At 32.8% G+C, this 17,257-nt stretch overlaps 1 protein-coding gene across 1 annotated transcript in view; it reads right to left on the bottom strand.

Moving 5' to 3' along the window:
* Positions 1-4,202: 4,202 nt before the first annotated feature.
* Positions 4,203-17,257, bottom strand: part of Sgcz (sarcoglycan, zeta) — a 297,039-nt gene continuing 283,984 nt past the window's right edge. Inside the window, exons 6-7 of the mRNA XM_013025070.1 lie at positions 9,361-9,484; positions 4,203-4,397 (exon numbers count right to left, since the gene is read on the bottom strand). Coding sequence (XP_012880524.1) covers positions 4,203-4,397; positions 9,361-9,484 — 319 coding nt within the window. The remainder of the gene's footprint in view (positions 4,398-9,360; positions 9,485-17,257) is intronic.

Below are 17,257 nucleotides of genomic sequence, written 5' to 3'. Positions count from 1 at the left end.
AAACATTACGGTGTGTGAATATGTTGAAATTCGTAATGATATAAGAACTTAGCCATTGATCAAAAGCCTGACTTTCTTTCTTTCTTTCTTTCTTTCTCTCTTTCCTTCCTTCCTTCTTTCTTTCTTTTCAAGTTACCAGTACTTTTTGGAATGAATATGTAAAATAATAATAGAACAGTCAATAGATTGCTTATTTTTGATAAGAATTTATATTAAATTCATAAATAATTTTATGAATTTTATGAATTTAGTACCCCAATCCATTCTCCTTCTTTTGGATACCATATTACTGAAGCTGTTAAATCAAATACAATCTACCAACAAGGATTTTAAGGATTAAATAGTAAGAGCAAAAATGAGAGTACAGAAAAGGAATGGCTAGGATTCTTGGAAGATTTCTATTTCAGCATTTATGAACAGCTTTTTAAGCTGTGAAAGCTTGCAAATGAGGTTGCCAAACTCAAGATAGTTGAGTCTTTTCTTAAAAGTCAATGCAATTTAGAGATATAAGTAACGGGAGAAGGTAAGAAGTAAAATTTAGGAGAAAAAAGTGACTAAAGTGAATTTATAGTTCAATGTATCTTTTCCACAGAGATATAAGCTTGCCAAAATAAATTCATTTCTTAAGGAACTTTACATGAGTATCTAAGGTCAGAACCAGAATTAGAACTCAAGTCTCCATTGTCTGAGATTTAGGATATTATAATCTAAGATTTCCAAATTACAGCAAAATTGCATTGTATCAGTGCCCTAAATACTTAGTAAGCTATTTATGTACCAGATAATGAAGCATTTTGTTCATATTAAAATTAGACAAATAAGACTAATGGATACAGCACAGAAATTTAGGAGATATTGAGCAAAAACACCAGGAAATTTAAATTGTGTGTTGTTTTATAAAAATGTTTTATTGAAACACTCTGAAAGAGAAGAGCATAAAATGTCCCATTTATGTCTCTTTTTTTAAGGGAAAAATAAGAACAATCCTTAGACAACTGCACTCAAATACATCATGATTTATCTATTTCTGGTGACTATTTTATTTTATTTTGGTTTTCCTTTTTGGTGACTAATTTGAATGACAAGAATACTAGGCTTATCCTTTTCCCTCCCTTGCCTGCCTGTCTCCTGCCTGCCTGCCTTCACATATGACACTGAGTATGATGTTAATATAGTGATTCAGCACTTACAATTTAAAGTAATCATTTTTCTGAGTACAATTCACAGTTGAATTTTTACCCTTGTAATTACAATGTAGTTTTTCATCTATGTTGTCATGTAAAGAATAGTATGAAAATATCCATAGAATTAAGTGGTCTTCCTAGGCAGGCTCCACTTCAGAGATCTATAATGAAATATCTAAGGCTATTCTATTAGGAAAACATTTTAGGATGAATCTTTTATGAAATAAATCTTCAGCAGAAATGCAAACCAAGGGATGTTGGGTCTACACACAGATTCTAATGAAATCTCACAGTCAAGCAATTCAAAACAATTATTTAATATTGACTAGGAAAGCCACCTGTATTCCTTTATTGTTTGTCTCCTACCCTACCCAGCATGACAGATCCATGTAAACACATCAACTTTTTCCATCGAGATGGAATCTCACAGACTTTCTGCCTGGAGTGGTCTGGAAATGTGATCGTCTAGACCTTAGCCTCCTACATGGCTTAAATGACAAGTGAATGTCACTACAGGTAGCTATTGGTTGAGAAAAGATCCCAACTGAACTGGCTTTACATCCTGATTATCTTTGCCTAAGCCTCTCAAACGGCTGCGAGTGCAAGTATGAATCACTAGCACCGGCTCAGAATATTTTTGGACTGAAAATTGGATAGCCTTGCAACTGGTATTTGTTTTGACATACTTTCTTGTCTTTACTCAGCTCGTCTTCATTGAATGTGCTATGTAATCTAGATTTTTAGTGTTTCCTTCTACTATGTATAATAATTACTAAGCTATGTGAAAGCAAAAGAAGTATCAGGATGATATTTGAATCAATACTTTTGTTAAAGTCTGTGAAGATTTTTTTTTTTGGTGTTGTTAACTGATGTCTGGAGATAGTCTGATTTCCTAACTCAGTTCCTCTTGAGTAGCAGAAAATTTTAGGAATAGGGCAAATTACTCCTCTAAAATAGTACTTCCTGTTACTGACAGATTGGTTATTCCACCTGATTATTCCAATTGATTAGGTAGCAAATTAATACAGAATTTTAAACATATTACAATGATTAGCACCCTTTTTAAAAAATTTCATATGTGATGTTTTGTGAGTTTTTGAAAAAAATATACATATATCTCTTGTCATTTCTAGTGTTTTAAGTTTAAGTAAAATCTGACCTATAATTTTTCACCCAATTATATGTCTTAATTTAATTTTAATGTAATTTACTGATTAATGTAATTTTCTGAAGAACTCCAAAAAAGAAGCAAAGTTTTATTTCCAAAATAATAAAAGTAAACTAGATTTCTGATGTTTCTGCTGAGAACAGAATATGTTCACTGATGGAGAACTTTCCAATTTTTAGAAATGCTGGACTCACTAAACAAGATGTTTCTGACCAAATAGTCCATTGTGCTGTTTGCATTATCCAGTTTTCCGACTTTCATTAAACAAACACCTCAACAAATTTGTGTTCCGTTTCACTGTCAGGAGTAGAAATCTGCACTGTAAAACTTTTACCCTCAAGAACCCCCAAAATGGAACTTCCACAAACTGCTCTAGAGTGTGTAGATTTAGAAGAGTGATTGACATGTGAAGATTCAGACTTACCTTAAAGTTAATCAAGCCATCTTCCAAAGTTTGGAAATATTTTATAATTTTACAGTCTTGGGGTCTGTAGATTTCAAAAAATTGGAGTTAAGGAATACTGCAATAAATCTACAATATTCTGGAGTCATTAATTAGAAGCTAATTTACAAACAATATGCAGAGAAGAATTTCTGATATCAGGAGACGTGAATAGTCTAATAAAAGGAACAAATATTAATGGTTGAATAGAAATGTAACTAATTTCCTAACGTATGAAACTGAGCAGAGTAAGCACATATTCTCAATGTTTTAATTAACATTTTATCATTTTAATGTTTAGATTTTAATTCATTTTCTTATCTCTAAAAATCTCAACCTCCAATTTTAAAAAATAGATAACTTTTGAAGTTGCTAAACCAGTGGAAAATGAATCCATTCTTAAGCATTACTAATCACATTATTTATTCATTTAGAAAATGCTGGAATTTTAGGTATATCAAGTATAGGGTGAATGGAGCAAAAAAAATTTACTACTTAAACCTAGATGTAAAGGATATCTTGTGAATTGTAAGGACAGGATCTATGGGTCTCCACCACCTTCTTAATCTTATCTTCTATTGCAATTAATTAGATGTTTTGATAAAAGCAAATATGCCACATGCAATAGCCAAGTAAATTCTATATAAGGCCATCCAGATCTGATAAATGACAGTATAATGGCATTTTGTTCATTCTGTAAAGATTATATTGCTGAATGCTTTCAAAATTACCTAATGTACAAAATTTTTGACTTAGTAGACAAAGAGTAACAACACATCAGTTTTAAAGAAATAAAACCCAGGGAGAGATTCCATCTTGTTTTGTTTTGTTTTGTTAAAAACCATGTATTGAATTTAATTTTTTTAGTAAAGCAAGCATTACATAATGCTCCAAAATCTTAAAATTCAGAGGGTAAAAGTTTACATCCAAAAAGATGAATGGAAAAATTGTGCTTTCAGACTGTAGAATTAGTTCTTTTTTGTTTTTCAGGGTTAACCATTTCACCTTGCCATTGGGTGCTGGGAATTTCATCAATGTAATGTATACATGTGCAGTTCATATCCAGGTTCTGCCAAAAAAAAAAAGGAAGAAAGAAAGAAAATCAAAAACTCTGTGCTTCACTTCATGTAGCAAAGGCACCTATGTTATTCTCCCTTTTGAGCAAAAGTTATGATCCAGTTTTCTTGCTTGAAAACATCTTCACTGTTACGTCACTCGCTTGCTCCATGCTGAAGAGTTCAGTCAGTCCCACAGAAAGCTGTCTGTGAATCCTTGCTCAGCTGGAAGAAGTTTGCTCTGTGGACCATTTGAAGAAGCTCTGGATTGATCACAAGGGAAACCGAGCAGAACTGTGAAGCAGACGGACAGGAACAAAAGGCTATTCTGGTGTGAGGAGAAATTAGTCACTTCAGCTCCACAAGCAGATGTTACTGCTGGACTGACAAGTGGAACCCACCCCAGCTGGAGAAAGGTACAGTTTGCCATTGGGGCAGACACATAGTTCGTACACTGTCTGTCGAGAATTTGAGAAGCTGGGTGAAGAAGATGTAAAGGAGCCGATGGGTAGATTTCCCAGCCGGATTGTATCTGCATTTAGAAATATCTAGAGGGAAAAGAAATTACATTTTAATTCCTGTCAGCATTCTACATCACCCCTGAGCTTTGGTAGCATGGTCTGATAAGAGAGAATACACCACAAGTGATTCTGCTGGTTTAGAGGCCATGCTTTGTTGAACAAACAAATTACAATCCTACCGTGTAGTAGAAACACTGTGGCTGTCTTCTCCTTTGAGATATGGTGCATTATGATAGAAAGCCCTCAATCTGAAATGGAATATTGTACAACCTGCTTCAGGGGCCAACCTACTCATTGAAGCACATGGAAAATTAATGACTTTGATAGTCTCGAAGCCGGAATTCTTAATCATGCTTAAACAATCTGTTTTTTTCTTAATATATCTTGTTGTGTGTGTGTGTGTGTGTGTGTGTGTTGGTACTCACAGTCTAATAGTTTTATTAAGTAATCAACACAACTAGCAAGAAGTAATCGTTGTATATAATCAGATTTGAAAACTCCATGAGATGTATCTGTTTTCAACACCTACTTCTCTAAATACATACTTTTAAATTTTTTAAAATAAATTTTAGATTTAACTTATTTTTCTCCTGAACTTCAAAAGATTGTATCAGCAGATTACAACTTAATGTGTACATCGAAGTCTCCCATGATTCCTTTTCAGAGCCTCCTTCTCCTTAGCCCATCTGTTTTCTCCCCTCAGACTGATTATCTTCGTTAAACCTTTTAATTTGGGGAATTGCTTCAATTATCCCCAATGCTAGAGTCTGAATTTTCAGGGACAGGGATCATATGTTTTTGAGATGCATGAGAAAAGTTCCAAAGAGAAGGAAGAGTTACAAATCCTGGCACCGTTTTCTGTTTTGTTTTGTTTTTTGTCGGTTGTGGGGTTTGAACTTTGGGCCTGGGCGCTGTCCCTCAGCTCTTCAGCTCCAGGCTAGCTCTCTACCACTTGAGCCACAGCGGCACTTCCAGTTTTCTGTATGGTTTATTGGAAATAAGAGTCTCAAGGTTTTCCTGTCCGGGCTGGCTTTGAACTGCGACCCTCAGATCTCAGCTTCCTGATTAGCTAGGATTACAGGCGTGTGCCATGGCGCCCAGCTTTCTGGGTCTTTTTACATCACATTTTATGTAGTTCTTGTGCTTTTAGAACCAGTTGTCTTTAGACAAGTAAGACCTGCAGGTGACAGTCTCAGAAATTATGAATCAACTGTGGAGCTCTTCAAGAATGCGGTAGGCCTGGGAGAGCTTGGTCTTGAACCGTGTGTAGGGGGCTGTTTCAGTGTGGTCACAGTACTGCTCTTAAGACCTTCATCCATTTAGGGACAATTGTAGACATGTTTGACTACATGACAATATCTAAATTCCATATGTAATCAGATGAGACACAAGCTATATCTTAACCACGGGAATGAAATTGATTTTACCAGTCAAAACATGCATTAGTTTGGTGCCTTTCAAAACAGTTAAAAATGCTCTTTTCTCTGTGTAAGATAGACACACTAATTGTCAGGATAGAAGGGCTGTTGTTATCTCTAGATTCCTTCTAGAGTCTCTTAGGTTACTGTAGCATGGAAAGGCCTGACCACACATTCCCATTCTGTTAAGGTGGTTACTGTGATGTTGTCTACTTTCTGATTTCTAAACGTGGTATGCCTATTCCCTATTGTCTTATAGACCACATAATCCACTTGATTTGAAACACTTCCCTGTGATTAGAATCATTATGCTAAGCTGTTAAGTCAGAGTTCGACCTCTTCTCTACCAAGAATCCATCATTTGATTCTGCTGAAATCAGCCCTGTAACTATTCTTCCTGAGAAATTTTGATGCAAACATGTGACATATATATATGTGACATGTATATGTATGATTGTATATATATGTGTTATATAATTTGTAATATATTAATTATAATAATTCTTGCTTTTTCAGAGCTAAGTTTGATTTTCTTCGAAGCATTATTTGAAATGACTTTGGACTGTATAAAGTATACAATTTATGTCAAGTTTATTCTGCTTTTCTGCTATGATATATACAGTTTATTCTGCATTTCCCCCTATTTTTTACACTTGAAGGCAATTTCTGTTCTTATATGAACTACTTAAAAAGCAGAAGCTAAGGACTTTATATTCTTCAACCTTATTTGATAAATGATCAATATGACTTTTTGTGACATAGTCAATGTAGCAAGGAGAGTTCTTTTATATCATTTCATACTTCCTCAGACAAAAATACCAATCATTTATTTATACTTTATCATCAATTGGCAATTAAATAATGTGCTGTAATTGAATTAAATATTTTTTCCATTACATTTATGAAATGAACATGTAGAAGATTCATAAATGAGAGCAGAAAAGAGGTTAATAACCACTAATATTTTTATAGAACACTCATTATAAATAACTAGAATGGAATAATTAGTATGAGAAAAAGCAACTAGAGATGACAGATATTTAAGACACGTTTTTATTTTTGTGTAGAAAGTATCACAGTCTGCAACTGTATTGGGAAAAAATTTGTAACAGTAAAATATGTAGTGTTAAAGTTTTGTAAGACAATTTTTCTAAATAATTTCACTGTATTGGCCACCAAGGCATTAATATGGTCTTTCCAGTAAGTCTGTTTATAATATGGAGGCAAAATAAACAATTAAAATTTATCTTGACTCAGCAGCCAAGTTAATGGAAGAAATGTAAGATTTTGGTACTTAATCTTACATAAGTATACCTTAAAAGCCTCTCAGAGAGCCTTCCATTGTTATTCTCCATTTGACCTTCCTGAGCCCACAAAAAAACATAGATAAGCATGTGAAGGAGGAACAAAAGAAACTAACTAGTGAATACAGATACAAACAAACTTACATCCTTAATGATTTTGGTGGTTGTAGGTTAAAAAAATGCCACCCAAAATACTAATTAGGTATTTAAAATAATTAAGGTAAAATTAAAAACAAATAAATATACTTTAAAAAAAACAAAAACAAACCCACAACTACCAAGAAGTCCAGTCAGGTTTGCAAAAGAACAAATGAGAATTGTAGAAACAAAGACATAATCATTGTAATTAAAAGTCAATTGCTTAGATTAAGAAGAAGATTAGTTACTGCAAGGATCCTAGGAATGTATACTTGAATACACAAGTAGACTGAGGCAGAGGGAGACAGAGCAATGGACACTGGAAAGGAGAGACTCTGAGATACAGTAAGAAAATAGATAGCTATGTACAGATGATCATATAAAATAATATTCTATGAAATGCACATCAAGAAAAGGAAATGAGACATTCTTTAGTTGCCATTGTTGCTGTATTTATTTCCTTTTCCTTTAGTCTTGTTTGTTAGTTTGTTTGTATTTGGGAGGGTAAGAGGGGGCACAGAACAGGTGGAACAAGGGTGAACAAACACAACAGTGGTACTTACTAGATACAGTATGGAAAGTGAATTGTAATTTTGTGGGTTGGGAATGGAGAAAAAAACTGAAAGCAAGGGAAGGGAAGACATATTTCAAAAAGAATTGAACTCATTACTCACTACCTGTTTCATGTAACTGTAAAGCTTCTGTATATCAACTCTACAGTAACAATAGAAAAAAACAAAAGAGAAAGTATAACGTTTCTTTGGAGTTTCAGCAAAAGACCATAGAACTATGGAAGGGGTGAAGGAGGGTTAAATTAATTGGAAGAGATAGCTAGGAATTTTTTAGATGTGAAAAATGAATAAGTCTGTAGAAACACAATTACAAGATATACAGCAAATACGAAAATGAAATAAATGTTTGCCTATCTCATTTTGGTGAGAAGTGAACCATAACATAAGAGATATTTAAAGCAGGCATTCAGGGGAAAAAAATAGATGAAGAGACAAAAAGATTAAAGAAGATTCTTAAGATGGAAAAAGTAACATAGAAGACTACTGTTAGCATATATATCTTTAGGATACTCTCAGATTAAGGCAAATAGAAAAATAGGGTTCTTTTTTTTCTTTTAGTTGATATAGATACCATTCCTACTGAAACAATAAATTAAACATTCAAAGTAATTTTAGAAGAACTTTCTTTTTTTTTACAGTAATGAGGACTGAACCCATGCTTTTGCACATGATCGGCAAGTTTTTTGACACTGAGCAGTTACATTCCTAGACCTTGATTAATTTTTTAATTGACACATAAAATATAGACATTTCAATTATTTATGATGGTACCATGTAATTTATATAAATTTCTATAGCATTCAAGTCCAGCTAAACATAGCTATGTCTTCAAATGTCAATTATTGTTTAAAAAGTTGAGAAAGGAGGTCTTTACCAAGGTATGAATTTAGGGCTCAAACTTTCTAGACAAGCACTCACACATTTGATCCACACCCAGACTTTTATAATTTAGCATTTTATATTTATTTATTTATTTATTTGATTACTTATTTGGCTAAGATATTCCAGATTTGCTCTAACTGTGCTTGCATTACAATCTTACCTCTGCCTCCAAAATAGCTGGCAATTCAGTTTAGGCCACCACATCTGGCTTTTATTCATACTGGAAACTTTGAAACCCTTCCTTCTACCTTTATGAAATCTACAGTATTTACTTCGTTGTCATGCACAGGCATCAGATTGTAATTAAGCATCTGAACTTTTGTTTCTATCTGATTTATAGCCATCGATCATCCTTTAACAACTTGTTTGAAGATCCCAAACAAGCCATACAAAATAACTTCATTCATGTTACCTTGTTGATGTTAATTGTACTTATATGAGCATTTTGAAACGAAAAAGCTTTATTTGCCCACATCTAATGTCCTATGAGTTGATATGTTTAAGGAGAAGATGTATGCAGTTTTTAATTCAAAGGAGTACCCTCACATTGATTACACTTCACATTCAAGAATTATTAATATTTACATAATTGAATTTTCTACCAAACTGTAGTTTAGGTTTGGCCAGAAACACAAACACACACACATGTATACATATGTTGACAAGAGGAACTCACCTCTCCTTCTGTAGACTGCAAATGGAGCTCTTTTCTGCAGGTAGCCTTGAAGTCACCTGCAGCAGCGCTCACCTGGACCCCGCGAGGAGCTTCCATTATCAAGGATCTAGTTGGTGATTCAAGTCTAATGGAAAAATGAAAATATCATTCACAGAAATGAGAGAAATTATGATGAACCAAAACACAGCATCAGTCAACCAGAAACAACCACTTAAAATTCCAAACAGGAAGGCATACATAAAAATCCTTTCCATACCTAGCAATAATTTCAAGCCAAAATACATTTGAGAATGATTTTTATTGCCATGTCCACTTTGTGGCTCCTTATTACAATGCTCATTTGTTCATATTAATTATTCACTTCCATTAATATAATGATATAATAACAACTTTGCATGGTGTCTTCCTTATATTGCTTATGGTAAGTAGGTCAAGATAAGTTTACTTGTTTAAATCTTTTATACATTATTAATATTAATGATGGAGTTGAAATAAATAAATTGGTACAATTCAGTATTTACATATTCTTCACCAAAGAGCCCTAGCTATGCAAAGAGGAAAACTTTAATGAAAATCATTAATATTATATGTTTTCAAGAACACACAGTGAATATTTTTTAACTTGACAATATTTCAAAGTATCTGTATTTTTAATTAAAGAAATATCACATTTCATATTTTGAATGTCCTCTCTTGCCTCAGTGAAATGGGCATGGAATGAACAGTGTCAATCGAAGCAAAGAATAGAAAGAGGGATAGTATGCAGAAACTGAAATATAATAATACAAAGTACTGGTATGAGATGCAGCATACACCAGTTGGTCTCCTTAGATAACACTATCATGGTGACCAAATCTTGTTTTCCTTTTGAGGATATGACATTATGACTAACCTTCTCAAGCCCTAAACACAACAACTGGTTTCTTTTGAAGTAATATATCCAGAGTTGTTTTACAGAAACAACTACATAAAATATAACTCTGAAATTCATGTACCTCTAAAGCAGATAAATTGTGAAAGTGGTGTGGAATGGGAGAATCTTTCCTTCAGAACGTAAACTCAGTATGCAAATTGTTTAGTTTTCACATACTAAAGTGACTTTGATACTTCATCTCATATTGTCTTTTAAGTGGACAGGGTTCTAAACTATCTATTTTTCAGATATATCTTTATGTTTTTAAACACATTCTCTGCAACACTTCAAAACTTTATAATAAAATCACTCATAATCCTAAAACTTAGTATGAAAAAATGCTGTTAATAATTGCACATCACACCCAAACTTAAAAATGGGGGTGTTAAAATTAAAATGATTAAACATATCAGAAATGTTATAAAACATTTTCTTAATACACAAATGCATACCTCTTGGGTAGTGTATTTGTAGCCAGTACTATTCCATTTGTGATTTATAATTTTTGTTTTGTTTTATTTTGTTGTTATGGAGCTGGAACTGTGGGCTGAGGTGCTGTCCCTCAGCTCTTCAGTTCAAGGCAAGCCTTCTACCACTGGAGCCACATAGCTACTTCCAGTTTTCTGGTGGTTAATTGGAATTAAGCCTCAGGGATTTTCCTGAACCACCATCCTCACATCTCAGCCTCCTGAGTAGCTAGGATTACATGCCTGAGCCATGGACGCCTGGCCTGTGATTCATATTTTAGGACACTGTTTTCCTATTCATTTGATGGTTCCTTTTGCAATAATTGGTGGATGATGGGAAATGGAGGTAAATCTTTTGAGTTTCTTAAAGTTATGGACATCCTGAGAAGCCTTAATTATTTTGATATATCTAGAGTATTTATTAATATTATCAAAACCATCAGAAGAAATTTGAGATGAGTGAGTACCTTTATTTCAACCTGTAAAGGCACTGTTTTCTTGATTCTTATGGCAGTGGAGAGAAGAGAAAACTCAACAAAATTGCATATAATTTATTTGTGTTCTTAGGTCAAACCTTAAAAAGTGGGATGTTTACTCCTTACGTGTTGGAGTTTGGGGGTGGGTTTGACTAACTCAGGAATAACTCTGGAATGACTCAGAATAACTGAGGATGAAAGCTATCCAAAAAGGTAACACTGGCCAGCTTTGGTGAATGAACCTTATAGCAGATGCCAGTTTGGAAATAGGAGGCTTCCAATGAACAAATACCACCCTCAAATGCTTTGCCATGGTATAAAACCTTTGTTACAACCACTCAGCAACTCAGCACAAGGAAAAAAACCAATGACAATAAGTTGATTAGGTAAGCTTCTGGTATTCAGCACGGTGAAGAACAAATCTAAACTAGAATTTGTAAGAATATTTTCATTCCTTCTCAATTAGTTATTTAGCTTAAGACATAAGATTTCTAAACATACTTATGGCTGAGATGGGATGTAAAATTCTTAGAAAAGTTGTGACAGTTTTATATATTGCTAAATTCCTCAAGTGCTAGAGTAATTGAGACCCTGTATTAAATACATTTCAATTGTATATTCTGCTAGCCTTGATAAAAATAAATGTAATACATATTAGGAAATAATGGGATGTAATTAAATATAGCATTGTCTTCTTCTGCTAAGTATGCAGAGTATTCATACAAGTAATATATAAGAAGAATTTTTAATTAATTACAGACTGTTCAGTTGAAAAGTAGGCAATAAACATTTGTTAAAATAATTGGATTTAATTCTATTTTCAAATGAATACATTGCAGTCATCAAGCTTTTTCTCATAAACAGGAATATTAAAGCAAGCTTATGAATGATTTAATAAGATTTCCTGACTAGCACAGCAAAGAAACTAATTTTTATGGGACAAAATTATAACAGGGAGGCAATCTATGAAGAGACCAAAAAAATTCAAACTGACATGGAGAATGTGAATATCAAATTTTCATAGAGACTATTAGCAGATGCAATATATCTGACTGATTACAAGTATTTGTAACATTGAAAATATATTCGGTCTATGTCTCTCTTTCACACACATGCACACATGTGTCTTTACATGTGCCCTGTACATCCATCAAAATGCCAAGAGGATTAAATGAAATACATTTTGACAATAAGACAGCAATTTTTCCATTGCAGTATAGTTCTATTTATAGTTTTGCCATACTGTATCCAAAGAACAATATAGAACAGATGGCTTTAAATTTTTTTTAATATCTGACATAATGGTAAATATCACATATTATGAAACAACAACTTATTAAACTGAGTTCATGATTAAGTACATATATGTTTCATTGACTTTTATAAATAGCATTTGCCTAGGTCTTTTTAGAAATTGTAGTCGTAGAAGCTCTTGTATAAATTTCAAAATAATAGAAAAGCATTCTCGCTATATTGAAAGTTTCACTGCACACTGTACAGTCATGCAAATTAGATCCAAGCAGCATCCTGGGAAACTGAAACTTAATTAATATGGACAATAGTTATGTATGCCAATCTAATGAAAGAATTAAAAGTAGGACTTTGAATAAGAAACTACATATGAATTCTACTTTAAATTATAAGGCCAGTTAAACTCTAGAGCTTGTTTCCTAATAAATGATACCATATTCCTAATGTACTTTGAAAATGGAGTATAATCACAATAAAATATTATGAGGGCTTGTCTTTCTTTACTAGTGAGTTAACCATATGATTACAATTATGTAATACAAGGCAATTTCAGCACTGGAAATATATCTATTTTTAAAACTTCATATGATTTAAAAATGTTTATGCTAATAATAAGAATTGGGTATTCAAAATATTTATTTACAGCTACTGTAACATTAAGGTGATTGGGGGAATTAGGTAGTTGTTTACCCAATATCTCAGAATCTTGAAAGCAATCTTGAAAAGAATACTATTAAGAACTAAAAGCAGAACTATAGTAATCAAAAACAACAAATTAATTGAATAAGGACAAATCTCATAGTCTTTCACTTATATGTTCATCCAAATTTTGTCAAAGGTAATAATGTTATCTAGTGAGAAGAGCAAAGTCCTTTTTGTTCTACAAATAGTGTAGGAAAAACAGAGCCAGTATATAATAAAATGAACTCCAACTTACATGACACTCTACTCCAAAGTGAAAAATATGACAGGTTATAGAGTTCAGTGACAGTTGCTCATTTGTATAATCTTAGCTACTCAGGAGGCTGAGATCTGAGGATTGTGGTCAAAGCCAGCCCAGGTAGGAAAGGTCTGGGACTCATATCTTCAATTAAATATAAAAAAGCTGGAATTGTAGCTGTGGCTCAAGTGGTAGAGTTCTAACTTTAAGGAAAAATGATCTGGACAGTACCCATGCCCTGAGTTCAAGCCTAAAATGGAGGAGAAGGGATAAAAATAATGAAAACAAAAAATGTTACAAGGGGAAGATCATCTTTGTGTTGATGGTAGTCAAATGATCTGTAGCCACAACAGAGGAGTAGGAAATATTTTCCAAGAAAATTTAAATGTTTCCAAAATTAAAACTGTCTTTCAAGGTTACCATTGATGAGGCGAATATGTAGTAAAAATACTGAGGAACAGCACCCACTCTAACACTCCTGTATAGCAAATAACTGATGTCATTCTATCAGTCTCTTTTACAAAAACTAACACCAGTGTTCCTTGATCTATTGCATCAAATATTAATGATCATCTTAATAGATTCTGGAAAACTATGTAACCAAAATAAAAACAAAACCCTTTATAATAAAAGCACTGATGAAACTAGGTATGTAAGGATGTCCCTTAACACAATAAAGACTATAGAATGTAATCTCATGGCCAGCATAATACTAAATAGGAAAACCTGAGATCATTCCCTCTAATATAAGGAGTAGGACAAAGATTACCTTCTCCACACTATTATCCAGTATAGTTGTTGAATACTTAGCTAGAACAACAGCACATATAATTAACAAAGAAAGAAATCAAATGATCTTTTTGCAGATGATATGATTTTATATGTAATAGACATTAAAGATTCCATCAAACCACTGGGATCTGATCCAGTTTCAGCAAAATCACAGAATAAAAAAGGGATATATGAAATAAACTCAACCTAGGAGGTAAATTGTATCTAACCATGAAAACTATAAAAAGTAAAGAAATCAGCTGAGTAAGATACAAGAAGATAGAAATAGCTACCATGTTCTAAACTGGATAGAATCAATTTTGTGAAAATGTTTATGAACTTGATAAGATTTAATGAGATGCAGATTTAATTCAAACATGTCAAAATTCCAATGACATTCTTCACCATTACAGGAAAAGTCAAGTCTAAAATTAATACATAAAGGGCCTAGAATAGCTAACATAATCCTGAGCAGAAAGAGCAATGATGAGGAAATCACAATGCCATGATTTCAAATTAAACCTTATCAAAAATTGGGAGGAAAAAAAACAGGAAGAAGTGATACTGTTAAAAAAAAATTAATCCTTACCTAACCTATGTAATGGTAGCTTCTCTGTATGTCACCTATACAATAAAAGTAAATTACAAAAATCAAAAAGAAAAACAGTTTGGAACTGAGACAAAAATTGACATAGACAAATGGAATAGAAGCTCAAAAACAAGTCAAAGAATCTCTGGTAAGAATAATTAAATTTTTTTCTCCTAACTTTCATATTTTTACTGTAGCATAGTAAACTTTACTCATAATATTACTCATAACTAATCCTCATGAGTGCAATTTCTCCTGAATTCACTGACTCCACTTCTCAGCCCTCTCCTCCGCCTCTGTGATACTATTCTACACTCAACATTTATGAGCTTTATAGCCTTCATATGAGTGAGAATATTTTCTTACTGTGTCTGGTATCTACATTAAAACAACCTTGAAATTGCATCTGTGTTATCCATATTACTTAAAGCTGACCCACTCATTACATTGCATTCATATAGTTACTATCATTATGTAATTTTGCTTCGTTACAGGGATTCATGTAAAGCAACATTTTTCACACTTATATAAGAGGTATATTGTTGTTGGCTCTCAAGGTACTAAGGATGAGCAAGGGAGAATTTTAATAGCATATAAAATCTTGTTAGATAGAGAAGGATAAAATGTATGCACAGAAGATGCTGACTTGTAAAGGGTCAAAAATCAAGACTATAGAACATTATAAGACAGTGCTTTCATATCTTCTTCCACAAACCTTAATATCTAAAGATAAGTATTGATATCTATTGTGATTCTATAGAATAACCATTGTTTGCCCTTATTAGAAATACACAGATTTAATGGAAAGGGTCATCAATTCCTGGAATTTTCCCCTGGCTTACTGAATCTATCTTTTTCAACTACTCAAAAACTGAGAGATATTTTTAAAAATCTTAGCATGAAACAATAAAGAACTGTGGATCTTATTATTGTAAAAATATGCTTTTCCTTCATTAAAATTTATAAATATTTGTTTAGTTTTCATTTGAGCATTTTTTCTGACTATTCAATAAGAAAAGAAATCATTTTTGGAAATTTTAGCATTGTTTTATTTTAGTATTAGTGTATTAAAATAGGGAGAAATAAATTAAGAAAGATACATAATTTCTGTTTTCAGAGACAGACTCTGTTACCTAACTTAATAATGATCTTTAACATGTGACAATTTTTAGTATCATTATTATCTTTTAAATATATTACAATTAATACACATCATAGTATAAATTATCCATTAAAATGAATTAAGTATATTACTTTAATTTTCAAATCTTTATTTATTGAATTAAAAGTATTTATGGAGCAGACAAAATTTAAATTGAAAAGTTTTAGTTGGATGACATGGAAGAGAGTAATAAAAGGTTGACATTGATCAAAATGCATTATACTCATAAACTATTACATTCAATTACAAACAATTTGAAAAGTACTTAAATATAATTAAAATTAACTTATTAAAATATTAAAATAACAGTTGTCATGATTATTTTGGGCGTATTGCCCAATCATATGGATACCTTACAATTTTCAATTTTCTAGTTAGGAAGAATGCACACACACACACACACACACACACACACACACACATCTTTTCTTCTTTGAAATAGAGCAAAAACAAATAATCTTATTTCATTTTTACCATAAGACAGAAATGCCAATCATAGAACAATAAAGTTCTGCCATTTTCTCATTACTATTTTGTTTGCTTCTGAATTTCCCTGAATATAACAATTCTTGGTCATGTGAACTTCTTCCTATTTTTCTCCCCTCCTTCATGCCTGTGTACATCATATATGTAAGGGTGTATGTCAGATGATCCCCCATCCCTACTTTTTTTTCAGTCCTCAGGCTTGCACTCAGGGTCTGGGTTCTGTCCTGAGCCTACTTGCACTCAAGGCTCTCACTCTACCAATTGAGCTACAGTTCTACTTTCAGATTTTGAGTGGTTAATTGGAGTTAAGAGTCTCATGGGGACTTTTTGACTTGACTTGTTTCAAACGGTGATTCTCAGATCTCAGCTTCTCAGGCATTGCTAGGATTCTGGGCATAAGCCTGAATAGGCTGAGTGCCTGGCTCAGCTTCCCTATTTTTATCATTCTTCCTGTAAATTTACTCAACAACTCCTTTTCTTTGCTCTTCTTCATGACTCCTAGCTGCCATATTTATTCATTTTTAATTCATTTTTAAATTGTTTTTGTAAAGATGCTGTACAGAGGGGTTACATTTACATGAATAAGGTACATTTCTCACTGAACATCGTTACCCAAACCATTGTTCTTCCACTGTCCCTTCCCTCCTCCCCTCTACCCCCAACAAAGTTGTAAAGTTCATTTCTGACATAGTTTCTTACAAGTATCATTTTTGCATTGGGTTATCTTTTTTTTAATTTAATTTAATGTTATTTGTGAACATACTGTACAGAGGGGTTACAATTACATGGGCAGGATAATGCGTACATTTCTTACCAAGCATTGCAGCCTCCTCCTTTGTTTA

Source organism: Dipodomys ordii, unplaced genomic scaffold, assembly GCF_000151885.1.
Source record: "Dipodomys ordii isolate 6190 unplaced genomic scaffold, Dord_2.0 Scaffold4, whole genome shotgun sequence".
Lineage (NCBI taxonomy): Eukaryota > Metazoa > Chordata > Mammalia > Rodentia > Heteromyidae > Dipodomys > Dipodomys ordii.
This window is presented reverse-complemented; position numbering and strand designations above follow the sequence as displayed.